We start from the raw sequence: 10,789 nt of genomic DNA, 5'->3' as shown, positions 1-10,789 counted from the left end.
GCAGGAACTTTTTGATAGGCTCGGTTTTAAATCGGGACCTTGCAATTTGACCCAAAAGAAGAGACTGCTTTATTTCTTACACTTCAAGTGTACAAGGCTGAACATAGCAATCCTAAACTGTGGTTCTATATCAACTCCCCTTGAGAGGCACAGCAGTCTTGAAGAGCTGGAGTAGACCTCTACAGATCAAGAAGCTGGTGGGTTTTCAAATCCGAACTAGACTCAGTTGCAGTAGAGTCACTTGGCGTGTGGAACCAGATAACCTCCACAGCTCCTTTCCAGCTTGAGTTACGCTGTAAATCACAAGCTGATGTCCAGGCAAAGGCAGTCTGCTACATCAGAAATGTAAGGTACTTCACAAAAAGCATTTGTGGGCCTCCTAGTAACTGCTGTCATGTACAACAGCCCTCATACAACCAGCATGCAGTCACTTGGATCGGCTTTCTAATCTGAAGCTCACAAAACCCACTATGGAAAGCACAAGCAACTGCAGATGCACCAACCAGAGCCTCCCACTAACACACCAGCCTCATGCTGCACTTAAGCCAGAGAATAAATATGGAGAAATTGTGCATACCATTCTAGAAAGGTAATGCTCCAGCTGGCAGCTCACGGCTGCCACAGGAACCCAGTGTGTCTGTAACTACGCAGTGCAGCTCCCAGAACAAGACCCTATTACTCAGAATCTAAGCAATAATAGGGATTAGAAGCTGAGTCACTTTTCTCTACCTTCAGGCATGAGGATTTAACAGAGAGGGAAATGAGAAATTCTACTTACAAAAACCATATGGTTACGGCCACTCGTGCTTGATGACTCCCTTCCCCATTAAATGGGAAGCAGTGCATTCTGCAAGCACCAATGTTAATGCCCAACAACAAGCTATGCATACCCCTAAACCCTGCACAGCTCCTATATACTCACAGGGACTGAGATTCCATGTTTCCTCAGACTCGGAGTTCAAAGAGAGCTGGGAAGGAGTGGGCCCTCGAGAAACGCTGTAATGGTAGCTGCCCATCAAGCTGCCCCCATTGGTGTCTGTGTGGCTGAGGGACAAATACTGGCTCTTCATGCCCAGCTCCTTCCCGCAGTCCCTGTCTGAACCGCGGGAGTTGGAATGAAGAGCACCGTCGGGCTCACTACTCAGCTCCGGGGTCCTGGTGCTGTTGCTGGTATCCGTCTCCAAGCTGTCCTCCCCGCCGATGTAGAACTTCCTGCTCTCACTGACCAGGACCGGTGTTTCCTCTGGGCCCTCCTGCTGGCTGCCTCCCTCCAGCACAGAGTCTGACAGGTCTTCACTCGTGCTGTCGGCACCGGGTGGCAGAGGTGTGCTCCAGCACACCTCTGAAGGTAGAATGACCACATGGTCACTGGAACAACTGGGACAGGCTATGGGCTCACTAGCTGCTGCAGGATCTGTGAAAGATTTTGTCAGGGATAAGGAAATACCAGAACAGCTCTCCCCCAGCAAGATTTTACTCCCCCCGTCCTGCAAACCACAAACCTTCCCTTCCAAAGTAGACAATAGTTACAGTCTGACCTGAGCAGCTTGTTGAGCTCCTTTGTTCAGAGTTGGATCCTACATACCTCCCCACACAATCAACAAGAAAACCTGGATTAGTGCCAACATCCACATGCAACAGTTCTGCCGAGATTTAGGGTGACCAAGGTGTGCTGTGGCTGCAACCAAAACTACATCAGAGCTTTGGCTCATGACCTTCCTCTACTTGTGCTCACATAACCTTTGAAGCCCAAGCTCATGACCAGTTAATCCAACATTCCTTAGCCACCTCCATCCCCAGCTTGGTTTATCCTCCAGTCAGCCATACCACAAGCATGCTCCCTTCCCCAGCTGTCTTCATCTCTCCTGACCCTGATTCCTGATGCTCCCTTCACCCACACCAGAACAGATTCCCAGCTGGATCATGGGACTCCCACTACCATGGCAGGAAGAAGGTGTCCCAGGGTGGAGGAAAGTGCTGCAGCCAAGACAGCACTTCTGCCCTCACTTCAGTATTTTGATCCCAGGATATTTTGTCAAACAGCACCTTCCTAGCTAAACCTGTGCATTCCCCACTTCAAATATAACTGAGCTTTGAAAAACTCAGCAATCAGAAGATGCCTATTCAGCACTAGCCACGTCTCAGCCAAAATACCACATCTAGGCTTAATAGAGTAGAGTACAAAGGAGACCAGCAAGAAACTGCATGTATGAGATAAGAATGCCTATCTAGAGAGTAGAGCTTATTTAATCTAGAGGACAGAAGACAGGACAAGTTGCAGAGGGAGAACAATGACTCTCAAGTACAAAGAAAGGAATAAATAACTCCCCAAAAGGGCAGCAAGAGTGGGCTTAAGATCACAGCCAGAGAGACTTAGAGTACAAAGGAGACCAGCAAGAAACTGCATGTATGAGATAAGAATGCCTATCTAGAGAGTAGAGCTTATTTAATCTAGAGGACAGAAGACAGGACAAGTTGCAGAGGGAGAACAATGACTCTCAAGTACAAAGAAAGGAATAAATAACTCCCCAAAAGGGCAGCAAGAGTGGGCTTAAGATCACAGCCAGAGAGACTTAAGGTTAGGGTTCTGGTTGTTTTTCTGACATCTAACAACCAATTTTACCTGAAATACTGGAGCAGATTCCCCAGAAATTTCTGTTAGCTTCCCTTCAGAGCCCTTTAGAACAAATAAGCATCTGTGACAGAACCATTATGACCTTTAAGGGCTCTCCCAGACTTCAGTTTTCACCACCCCTACGTTCCCACAGACCCCAGGCCACACAGAAAAGAAGTGCTGTTTGCTTAGCCTTAAACCAGTGGCGTATTCCTGCTAGCAGACAACGCAGGCACTTCCCAGTCCAAGTGAGAGTACATTCCATAATAGGTTTTAATTCCACTACAGCCAAGGCATGACCTTCCCCTATACATTCCCATGCTCTGCACCACACCTGCCACTCAGGAACTCTGCCTGGACATTAGCAAGCATCCTTCTCCTGGGCATCCTACCTTGATTTGAGTCAACTAGGGTCTCCAGGATTTTGGTGTCTCCAACCTTTGAAGGATAGGAACCTTGATGCCAGGGAGCCAGGGACTGTGAAAACTCCTGCTTGCATTTCAGGCACTGGAGTTTTGTGGATCCCTTCTCCTGATCCCGATTTCGCTGATTTTCTTCAACAGCTGGGGACAACACTTCAAGAACACACTAAAAGTAGCAGCACAGGGAAAAGAGTGCTATCAGGCAGCTGTAATCACCCTAATAAAAACTTCAGACCCCAGCAAATCTCCTCACATGCGTCATTACAGCATCTCAGAGTGCAAGTGGTGCAGGGACATTTCCCAGCTAACAGAGAACAACATGCAGTCTGTGCAAGATTTGCCAAGGGCACAGAGCTTGACTGCAGAAGACCAAGAGAACCTGGTTTTACAGGTCTGTGCCTCACATCTACATACTGATGGGCTCCCGCTGGAACTCTGGTCTCAGAGGCTCCATCTATTTGTGTCTTCTCTCTAACAACTTGTTTAAATGTACTTACACAGTATCTTGAGAAAAGTGCATGGATTTGTGATCAGAGTCCATACAGCAGCTGTGCAGACCAAAGCTGCCATAGCACTGTCCAGAGGGCCAAGTACAGGCTAGCACATCACTCAGCACCCAGGAAACATTATGTTGCACATGCGTATGTGAGGATCACTAGCCTGACTAAAAACTTTTTTCCCCAAGAGGGAGAAAATTGCAAGACTTTCTCCCTGAAAGCACCCTTTATCCTGCAGGAGCACCACTGCTCATGCCCATGCTCACAGGGCCCTCCACAGGTCATCTTGTGCAGCAGCAGAAATCCCAGCAAGCCAGACATGGGCAGCAGATACTCATGTGCTCTGAGAACAGTGACCCTGTGCTAGTTGGAAGAATTCAGTGTCTTCCAGGAACACTGGCCCCCCTCTCCAGGTCTCCCCCACCTGTAGACACTGCTCCGGGCAGTCGTCAAGCACCACATATTTGCGCTTCTGCCGGTCCTTGCGAATGTAGCTGAAGTGTAATGTGAGGACAGGGAAAACTTGCTCCAGGTCCTGCAGAAGACAGAAAACACCAGTTCTAGGAAGAGAGCACAGCTTTCAGTACAGAGACTACATTTGTTTGCAACCAGCTGAAATGTGGCCATACAAGCACTTAATTTAGAGAGCCCTGAGAGATATAAATAAACAAATATAAAATAATGAGTGCTGACAACACTTGAGTGCTTGAAATTTATAACGGTAAGTTTCAAGGTCTAGAACAAAGCATTTCAAACAAAACATCTTTTCACAAATGTATTTCAGAAGAATATCAAGCCACAAACATTCAAAAGGCACAAGGGCAGGATTTGAAAGTGAGTGTGAGCATTTGCAGGAAAGAGTATTAGAGAAACCCGTGAATGTGTCTGTGCAGAGTGAATCCTACCACAAGGGAGAGATTTCCGAACTCCCTTTCTAAAGAACCACAAAAGTCAAATGGGGCTGGTGTGCTAAAGGATGGCAAACTGCCCACTGAGCTACCAGTAACTTTCTAAACATCACACTAGATTTGGCGCTGCACTAGAAACAGTAAAATCCACAAACAGTCCTCTGAGGCCAGGCTGATAACCCATGGAGGAATGGACTGGAAAGAGGTCTCCATTTAATTTAGGCTCCTCTTGAGAAATCTCTCATTCCTACACACTGGAACAAGTCCAGCCATTGTCTTTTAATTCGTTTTGGAATAGATTTGATGCTGGCTTCTGCTGCACTATCACAGGTAGTCTAAGCAATACAGATGCTGTTAGATACACCTGCTTTGCATGGAAGAGAGGCTCAATCAACCAGGTTTTACAGGAGCTATGAAAAGACACGCAGGATGCTCTGACAGAAGCCCAAATCCAGAATGCTGGCCCACACAGGGAGCAAGATGACAAAGGCTCACACAGAGGCATAACTCACCATCCTCTTCCAGCTCATCTCAGAGGTCTCCACATTCTGCAGGCATTTCAGCTCCAGCTTGTGGAGGACTCTGGCAGCCTTCAGTTCCACCTCAATCACATGCTTAGCTGTGACTCGCAGGAAGATCCAGTCTGGCTCTGGATCCCCTTCACCTTCTATTTGGCTCACCAGGACTGGTTGGCACAGGTCCACTGTCAAACAAGACACAGCACAGGTCACTACATGCCGCAGACCTTTAGGCCTGCTGGGCCCAGGTCCTCAGAATTCCCACAGTGTTGGAAAGCATGATAAAGCTTCAGAGATATCACATTTAATTCAACTATTCTATTGTCACCCAAGCCCTCAAACACAGCAGTGAAAGGACCTGTTTACCTTCTGGCTTCTCATCTTCTTCCTCCTCCAGCATTAGCTCATCTGCCTCCTCTTCTCCTCTCTGTTCTCCTTCCACAGGCTCATCCAGCTGTACTTCAGGCTCTTCCTCCTTCTCAGTGTCATCCAAAGGAGGAGAAGATTCTTTCTGGGATACTCGAGGTTTTCCTTGCTCTGGGTCAGAGCTCTCACTCTGCAAGTCCATGGGAGCAAGTCTACCTGCGATCTCATCTGCAGAACGGCTATGGGAGATGACAGGTACTTGGTCATGCTCTTCCAGGTGTCTCTTGTACTGCAGCCAGTCAGCACCAAAGCGATCTCTGAAGCTGGCCAAGCGCTTCATCTCCTTCTGATGCTGTAGGACCAGGTCTGCAGAGAAAAAACTTGGGAAGTATGAAAACAGTCATCAGGCTAGAGCACTCCTCTGATTGTGGGCAGTTCAGCTGCTATGTTACTGAGGAAGAAGACAAGCCTCACCAGCAGAGAGAGGTAAAGCCTGGGGCTCATGTTCTGTGTCACTAGGCTCTGAAATACTTGCTCTGCGCACTTTGATTTTTCCCTAGAAAAAACAGGATAAAAATAGTGGTAAGGGAGCAGAACAACCAAAACAGCACCTGATGAGGGGCTCTGCCAAGCTGAAGGATTTATAACTGCTACAGTGTAGAAGTACACCATGAAACATTTGTCAGGGTACATCAAGAATGAGATTAAGCCCCGCCTCTTCCTAACACACAGCAGGCTAGAGGCTCACTAACCACACAGTCAGTACCAGACCACATCCCACTGCATGAGGCTTTCAGATTGAGGCACCCCCTTCACCCAACACATCAGCTACATGGTTAAGAAGCTATGTCAGCCCCAGACCTTGCTTTTCTTCTGAGGGACCCTGACAGCCACATTCTCCACTGGGGACTGACTGTCGCTGAGGTCTGCAGCACAGGAACTGTCCAGAGCACTGCGGTCCAGCGTGGTTTTCTCTGAGGTAGAAGTGTGGATGGACTGTGACACACTTTGCACAAGTCTTGGAAGGTGCTAATGTAAGAAGAAGAGAACATTGCCTGCTGAATCCAAAAGGCAGACAAGATAACCACACCACAGCTCAGGTTGACAACTTCCCTGCCCCTCACCCCAATCTTTCACCATCTCAGTCAAAGTGGTGATAACAGATCCTGCCTGGTTGACTTGATTGTTTGTCACAAACCCCCTGATTTAACTCAACCTCTGCCTTTCTTAGAAACAGCAGATGGGAAACTGATAACTCTTTGTTTTGCTGACATGCAGTCAAAGTGTCAAGTACCAGGCAGCACCTGAAGAGGAAACAGGCAAGGCTCCAAGTCCTGCATGGCTACATAAGCCAGAACACATTATACTGTCCAGTTCCAACAATTACTAGGAATCAACATGGACTGAGACAAAATGAACTGTGTCAAAGTCAAGGCAGCCCATACAGATTTAACAGGACACATGACAATGCAAAAACCTGTTAGTTCCCAGTCCCAAAGCCAGTAAGATCAGTTTTTAACAATTATACTTACCATTATGTCTGATGAAGAAAGTGGCTCCCCATCCAAGAAGAACTGTAATTAGAGACCCATTTGCAGTCAGATTCCATTTGGTTGGCACATGCTCAGGACAACTTCTGCTGACTTCTACACCCCTTCAGGCCACCCTAGGGCTGGGATCCCTGGCACCCTACTGCAAAGACACAACCCTGTTTCTGCCTATCCATCACTCCTTTAGTTGTAGCTACCTGACATAGTAGCATATAAGGCCAGAAAGGAACATCGTGGTTTTCCTGTTTGCAGACTTGATGACTTCCAGAAACATATCCAAGACAGTGCACGGAAGAGATACAATAGATTATTATGCAACAACTCACAAATTGTTTTGAAAGGTACTCACTTTCACCACAAAGCCTTTACCCTACTTCTAGCCTGAATCCACCACTTAGCTTCCAGTAACCTGAGGTCCATGAAAGCTTGTTCCAAGGTGCAGTTTGACAACATGAATCCAGCCATTTGCCACTAATATGAAGGGCAGACCAGCTCTGAAACACCTCTGACCCTTGGCAAGTAAATTTCCTTTGCTAAATTGCCGGAACACTGGCTTTTGCTGGCTCCTTTATGTGAAATCAGATTACCAAGAACTGACCTAAGCACTAGAGTGCAAGAAAACAGTGATGACACCTAGCTGAGAGCAGAGCGATGTGGGGAAAGGAGGTGGTGGCTGTGGCTGCCAAAGAAGTACATACTTAGGTAAGGTGGGTACAGATGGTGAGTTCCTTCTTTGCACAGTCAAGCTACATAGTTACTATCCAGCAGAAACAGAGTAAGGTTTTGAAAGCATCAGTAAGCAAAACTGAAGAAGCAGACAGCGAAGACATATCAAGATCTGAGGTCTTGCAAACCTGAGATCAGTATTCAACTGTCTGCCCTGGCCAGCATACCACATAAAAATTTAAGGATAAACTACTCTACCTAAAAGAAAATAAAAATGCTACCACCAAACAATCACCACTGTTACACCACTGGAATAAATTTGCAACTTTCTTTCCCCTCATTTATCCCTGAGTGTCGGAACACCCTATGCGTTCAACAGAAGGGCAGAAGGCATGTGGCTAATTACTCACATTGGAGGAGGCTGCTCTAGGAGACAGATGTACAAGGGCTGCAGATCGATGATTTTGATGGAACCATAATGGGTTTCCTTCTAAATGCAGCTGGGTGGGGGAAATAGACAGATTGTTATTAGAAGCAATATTCTATACCCCAACATATTCTGCCTTCAGGCTCCAGTCTTTCTCTCTGCTTCAGTAAACATCCTTGCAGTGAAGCAGTGCTCAAGCCAAAAGAGGACTAAGCTTGTACAATACTTGTGATATTAGTTCAGCAGAAAAGGAAATTAAAGGACTTCCTACTCATGCCCCTAAATCATGACAAGCTTTTTCAGTACTGACTCTGAAAAGTGTTGAGAGAACAGTCCTTTGCAGGCCCAGAGAAGCTGTGGATACCCCATTCCTGGAAGCTTACAAGGCCAGGTGGGATGGGGCTTTGAGCAACCAGGTCTAGTGGGAGGTGTCCCTGCCCATGGCAGGGGGTTTGGCACTAAATCTGTAAGGTCCCTATAAGGTCCCTACCAATTAAAGCCACTCTATGATTCTAAGATCTTCCTTCACAAGCAGTATAGTGACTGCAGCGATCCTCGTTCAGACTTCTCTGAACACACAAATCCACAACAGGATTAGGGGAGGATCTTTACTGAACTTGAGAGGCAAAATCAGAAAGGAGGAGCAAGGAGGTGGGGATGAATGTATGGAGAAATGCTAGCTTGAGCAGAGGTCACCAAAAATGAAGGCTGAAATACATGTGTTTAAGGCTCCCTCATCAGTTTCTTGTATTAACATTAAATGCTCAAGAGATGAATTCATCTTTCAAAACTCTCTTCTTACCATGCAGTCTCCATCTTGTACACTCTGATCATAAAATTTGCAATCTACAACCCATCAGGATTTGTGCTTACTTTTTTTAAACAGTGCAGAGTAGACAATGGTGCCAGCTGGGCATGCTCTAGCAGCAGGTTATAGGCCACATCCAGGTGCTGCAGATTCACAAGCTGTTCTACCCCTGTGAACAAAGCAAGGAGCCATGAGCATGCTAGAATATTCAACCTGGGAACCTCCCACCTATCCCTCTCCCCCAGAATTGAACCCTAGTAAAAACAGTTGTGCCCAAGATTTCAAGTTCTGTTCCTCCTCAAGGAAGGGAGAAAGGCCTCAAACTCAGAAAAGCTCCTCCCTTGTGGGCTCACCATTAACGCTGTCAAGCTCATTGTTGCGCAGGATCAGAGTCACCAGCTTGGAACGGCTGAAGATGCCAAGGTTTGGCACCTTGGACAGGAAGTTATAAGCCAGATTGAGGTATTCTAGTTCCGTAAGGGTCTGTTCGGAGAGAAGAGCATCACTGGATCAATTGGGATCTTAGTTCAAAGCCTGACCCTGAACTCAGGACAAGGCATTAGCCTCTAGCATTTCTGCCATCCCACCAAGGTCAACTGAGAAGTGAGTTTCTTACAACTGTTCCTGCAGCAAGACTTCGATGTTCACATTGGGAGTGGTTTGTCTAGGGCACTCAGCATGATCTAACTGCTTTACAAAATTTGCTAGGAGCAGTTTTGTTCTTCCTCACCAACTTCAGTGCAGTACAGGAAAGGTCTGGACTTCCTGCCTCAGCAAAAGAACTACCAAAAGAAGCCCTTTCCAACCTTCATAGAGATGATGGCGAATGATACCTTATGAGCCCCATCAACTCCATGAAAAGCTGTTTCACAGCTTCTCCTCAAAGAAGTGGATGTAGCCCAGCAAAGCATGGCTTTCATTGCCATTCCGCAGAGATGTGTGCCACTGTGATGGACTACCCCTTTTCTAAAGTAACTGACAGAAGGTTTCTGAGGGCTGGAAGAAAGCACCACTGGGAGTCTGCACAAAATGAACAGTAATTCTCTACACACCCATTCCTGGCTACATAATTCCCACCTGCTGCACAGATCACAACAAAGTCTTGGCCATAGCAGAGTGCACACTGAGCACACTGTGTACAGCGTACACTATGTGGATCGGTGTATTTACCACTTGGCTGTGCTGGAGTGCCAAACGATAACTACAGCTAACTCTCCTGTCCTAGAGCAGATGAGAAACAGTGACTTCTCTGCCTCAGTGGCACTAGGGCTGCACATACAGGACAACAGTTTCCAGGCTGCAAGCACTAGCTCTAAGCCACACGCCTGTTGGTCCATGTCTGCAATTTCTTTTGTTATATCTCACCTCGTAGGCATGTGGTCAATAATTACAGCACTTTAGCAGTATCCTCTCCATATGCGGAAACTCTGGCACTCAGCCCAAGACACTCACCGTTAAATAATGCTCACAATCCTGGATCTTGTTGTGACTCAAATCCAAGACTCTCAGAGCATTCAGTAATTGCTGAAGGACAAAAAGATACTAGATCAGATCCTATAAATGTCTCCATTGCAGCATGTAAAACCTGTCCTGCTGGGAGAGTCTAGCAAAATTAGCACTGCCTACTCCCTCCCACCCAGACTAGCAGCATCACAACCAAGTGCCCAGCTCTTGGTTGTGATCATCTCCTCTCTTCCCCTCAGTCACACAGGAAGCAGGCCCCACTCACCAGTGAGTCATCTAAGGCAGTGATTGAGTTGTAGCTAAAGTTCACAGTTTGCAATTCCAACCATGGGAGAGCACAGCTCAGATCTCCACCACATGCTGAAATGATTTCCTACGAAGAAGAGAGAAGCCATTCCTTGGTGAGCTGTTATAGTAACAGCAGATGAACACAAGAGAACAGTTAGTCTAGAACCAGGCTTTACAGAACCTGCCTTGTCGAGAGTGGCAATTACTTTTGTCACTCATTCAAGTATTTGGAAGTGGTGTGTGTCTATATATATATTATAT

The 10,789-nt window shown here is 46.8% G+C and overlaps 1 protein-coding gene across 1 annotated transcript in view; it reads right to left on the bottom strand.

Annotated features, from left to right (window-relative positions):
- The window catches only part of STK11IP (serine/threonine kinase 11 interacting protein), a gene marked incomplete at its 5' end in the record, with an annotated part of 14,997 nt that extends 4,351 nt beyond the window's left edge, over window positions 1–10,646 (bottom strand). Inside the window, 13 exon segments of the mRNA XM_009069264.1 lie at window positions 923–1,414; window positions 3,007–3,202; window positions 3,958–4,068; window positions 4,954–5,144; window positions 5,326–5,691; window positions 5,800–5,881; window positions 6,187–6,354; window positions 6,858–6,899; window positions 7,952–8,041; window positions 8,842–8,945; window positions 9,130–9,259; window positions 10,229–10,300; window positions 10,506–10,646. Of these exon segments, the coding sequence (XP_009067512.1) occupies window positions 923–1,414; window positions 3,007–3,202; window positions 3,958–4,068; window positions 4,954–5,144; window positions 5,326–5,691; window positions 5,800–5,881; window positions 6,187–6,354; window positions 6,858–6,899; window positions 7,952–8,041; window positions 8,842–8,945; window positions 9,130–9,259; window positions 10,229–10,300; window positions 10,506–10,646 (2,185 nt within the window).
- Between the last annotated feature and the right edge of the window lie 143 nt (window positions 10,647–10,789).

Source organism: Acanthisitta chloris, unplaced genomic scaffold (genome assembly GCF_000695815.1).
Source record: "Acanthisitta chloris isolate BGI_N310 unplaced genomic scaffold, ASM69581v1 scaffold21272, whole genome shotgun sequence".
Lineage (NCBI taxonomy): Eukaryota > Metazoa > Chordata > Aves > Passeriformes > Acanthisittidae > Acanthisitta > Acanthisitta chloris.
Note: the sequence above shows the minus strand (reverse complement) of the source record. Positions and strands in the feature narration are given on the sequence as shown.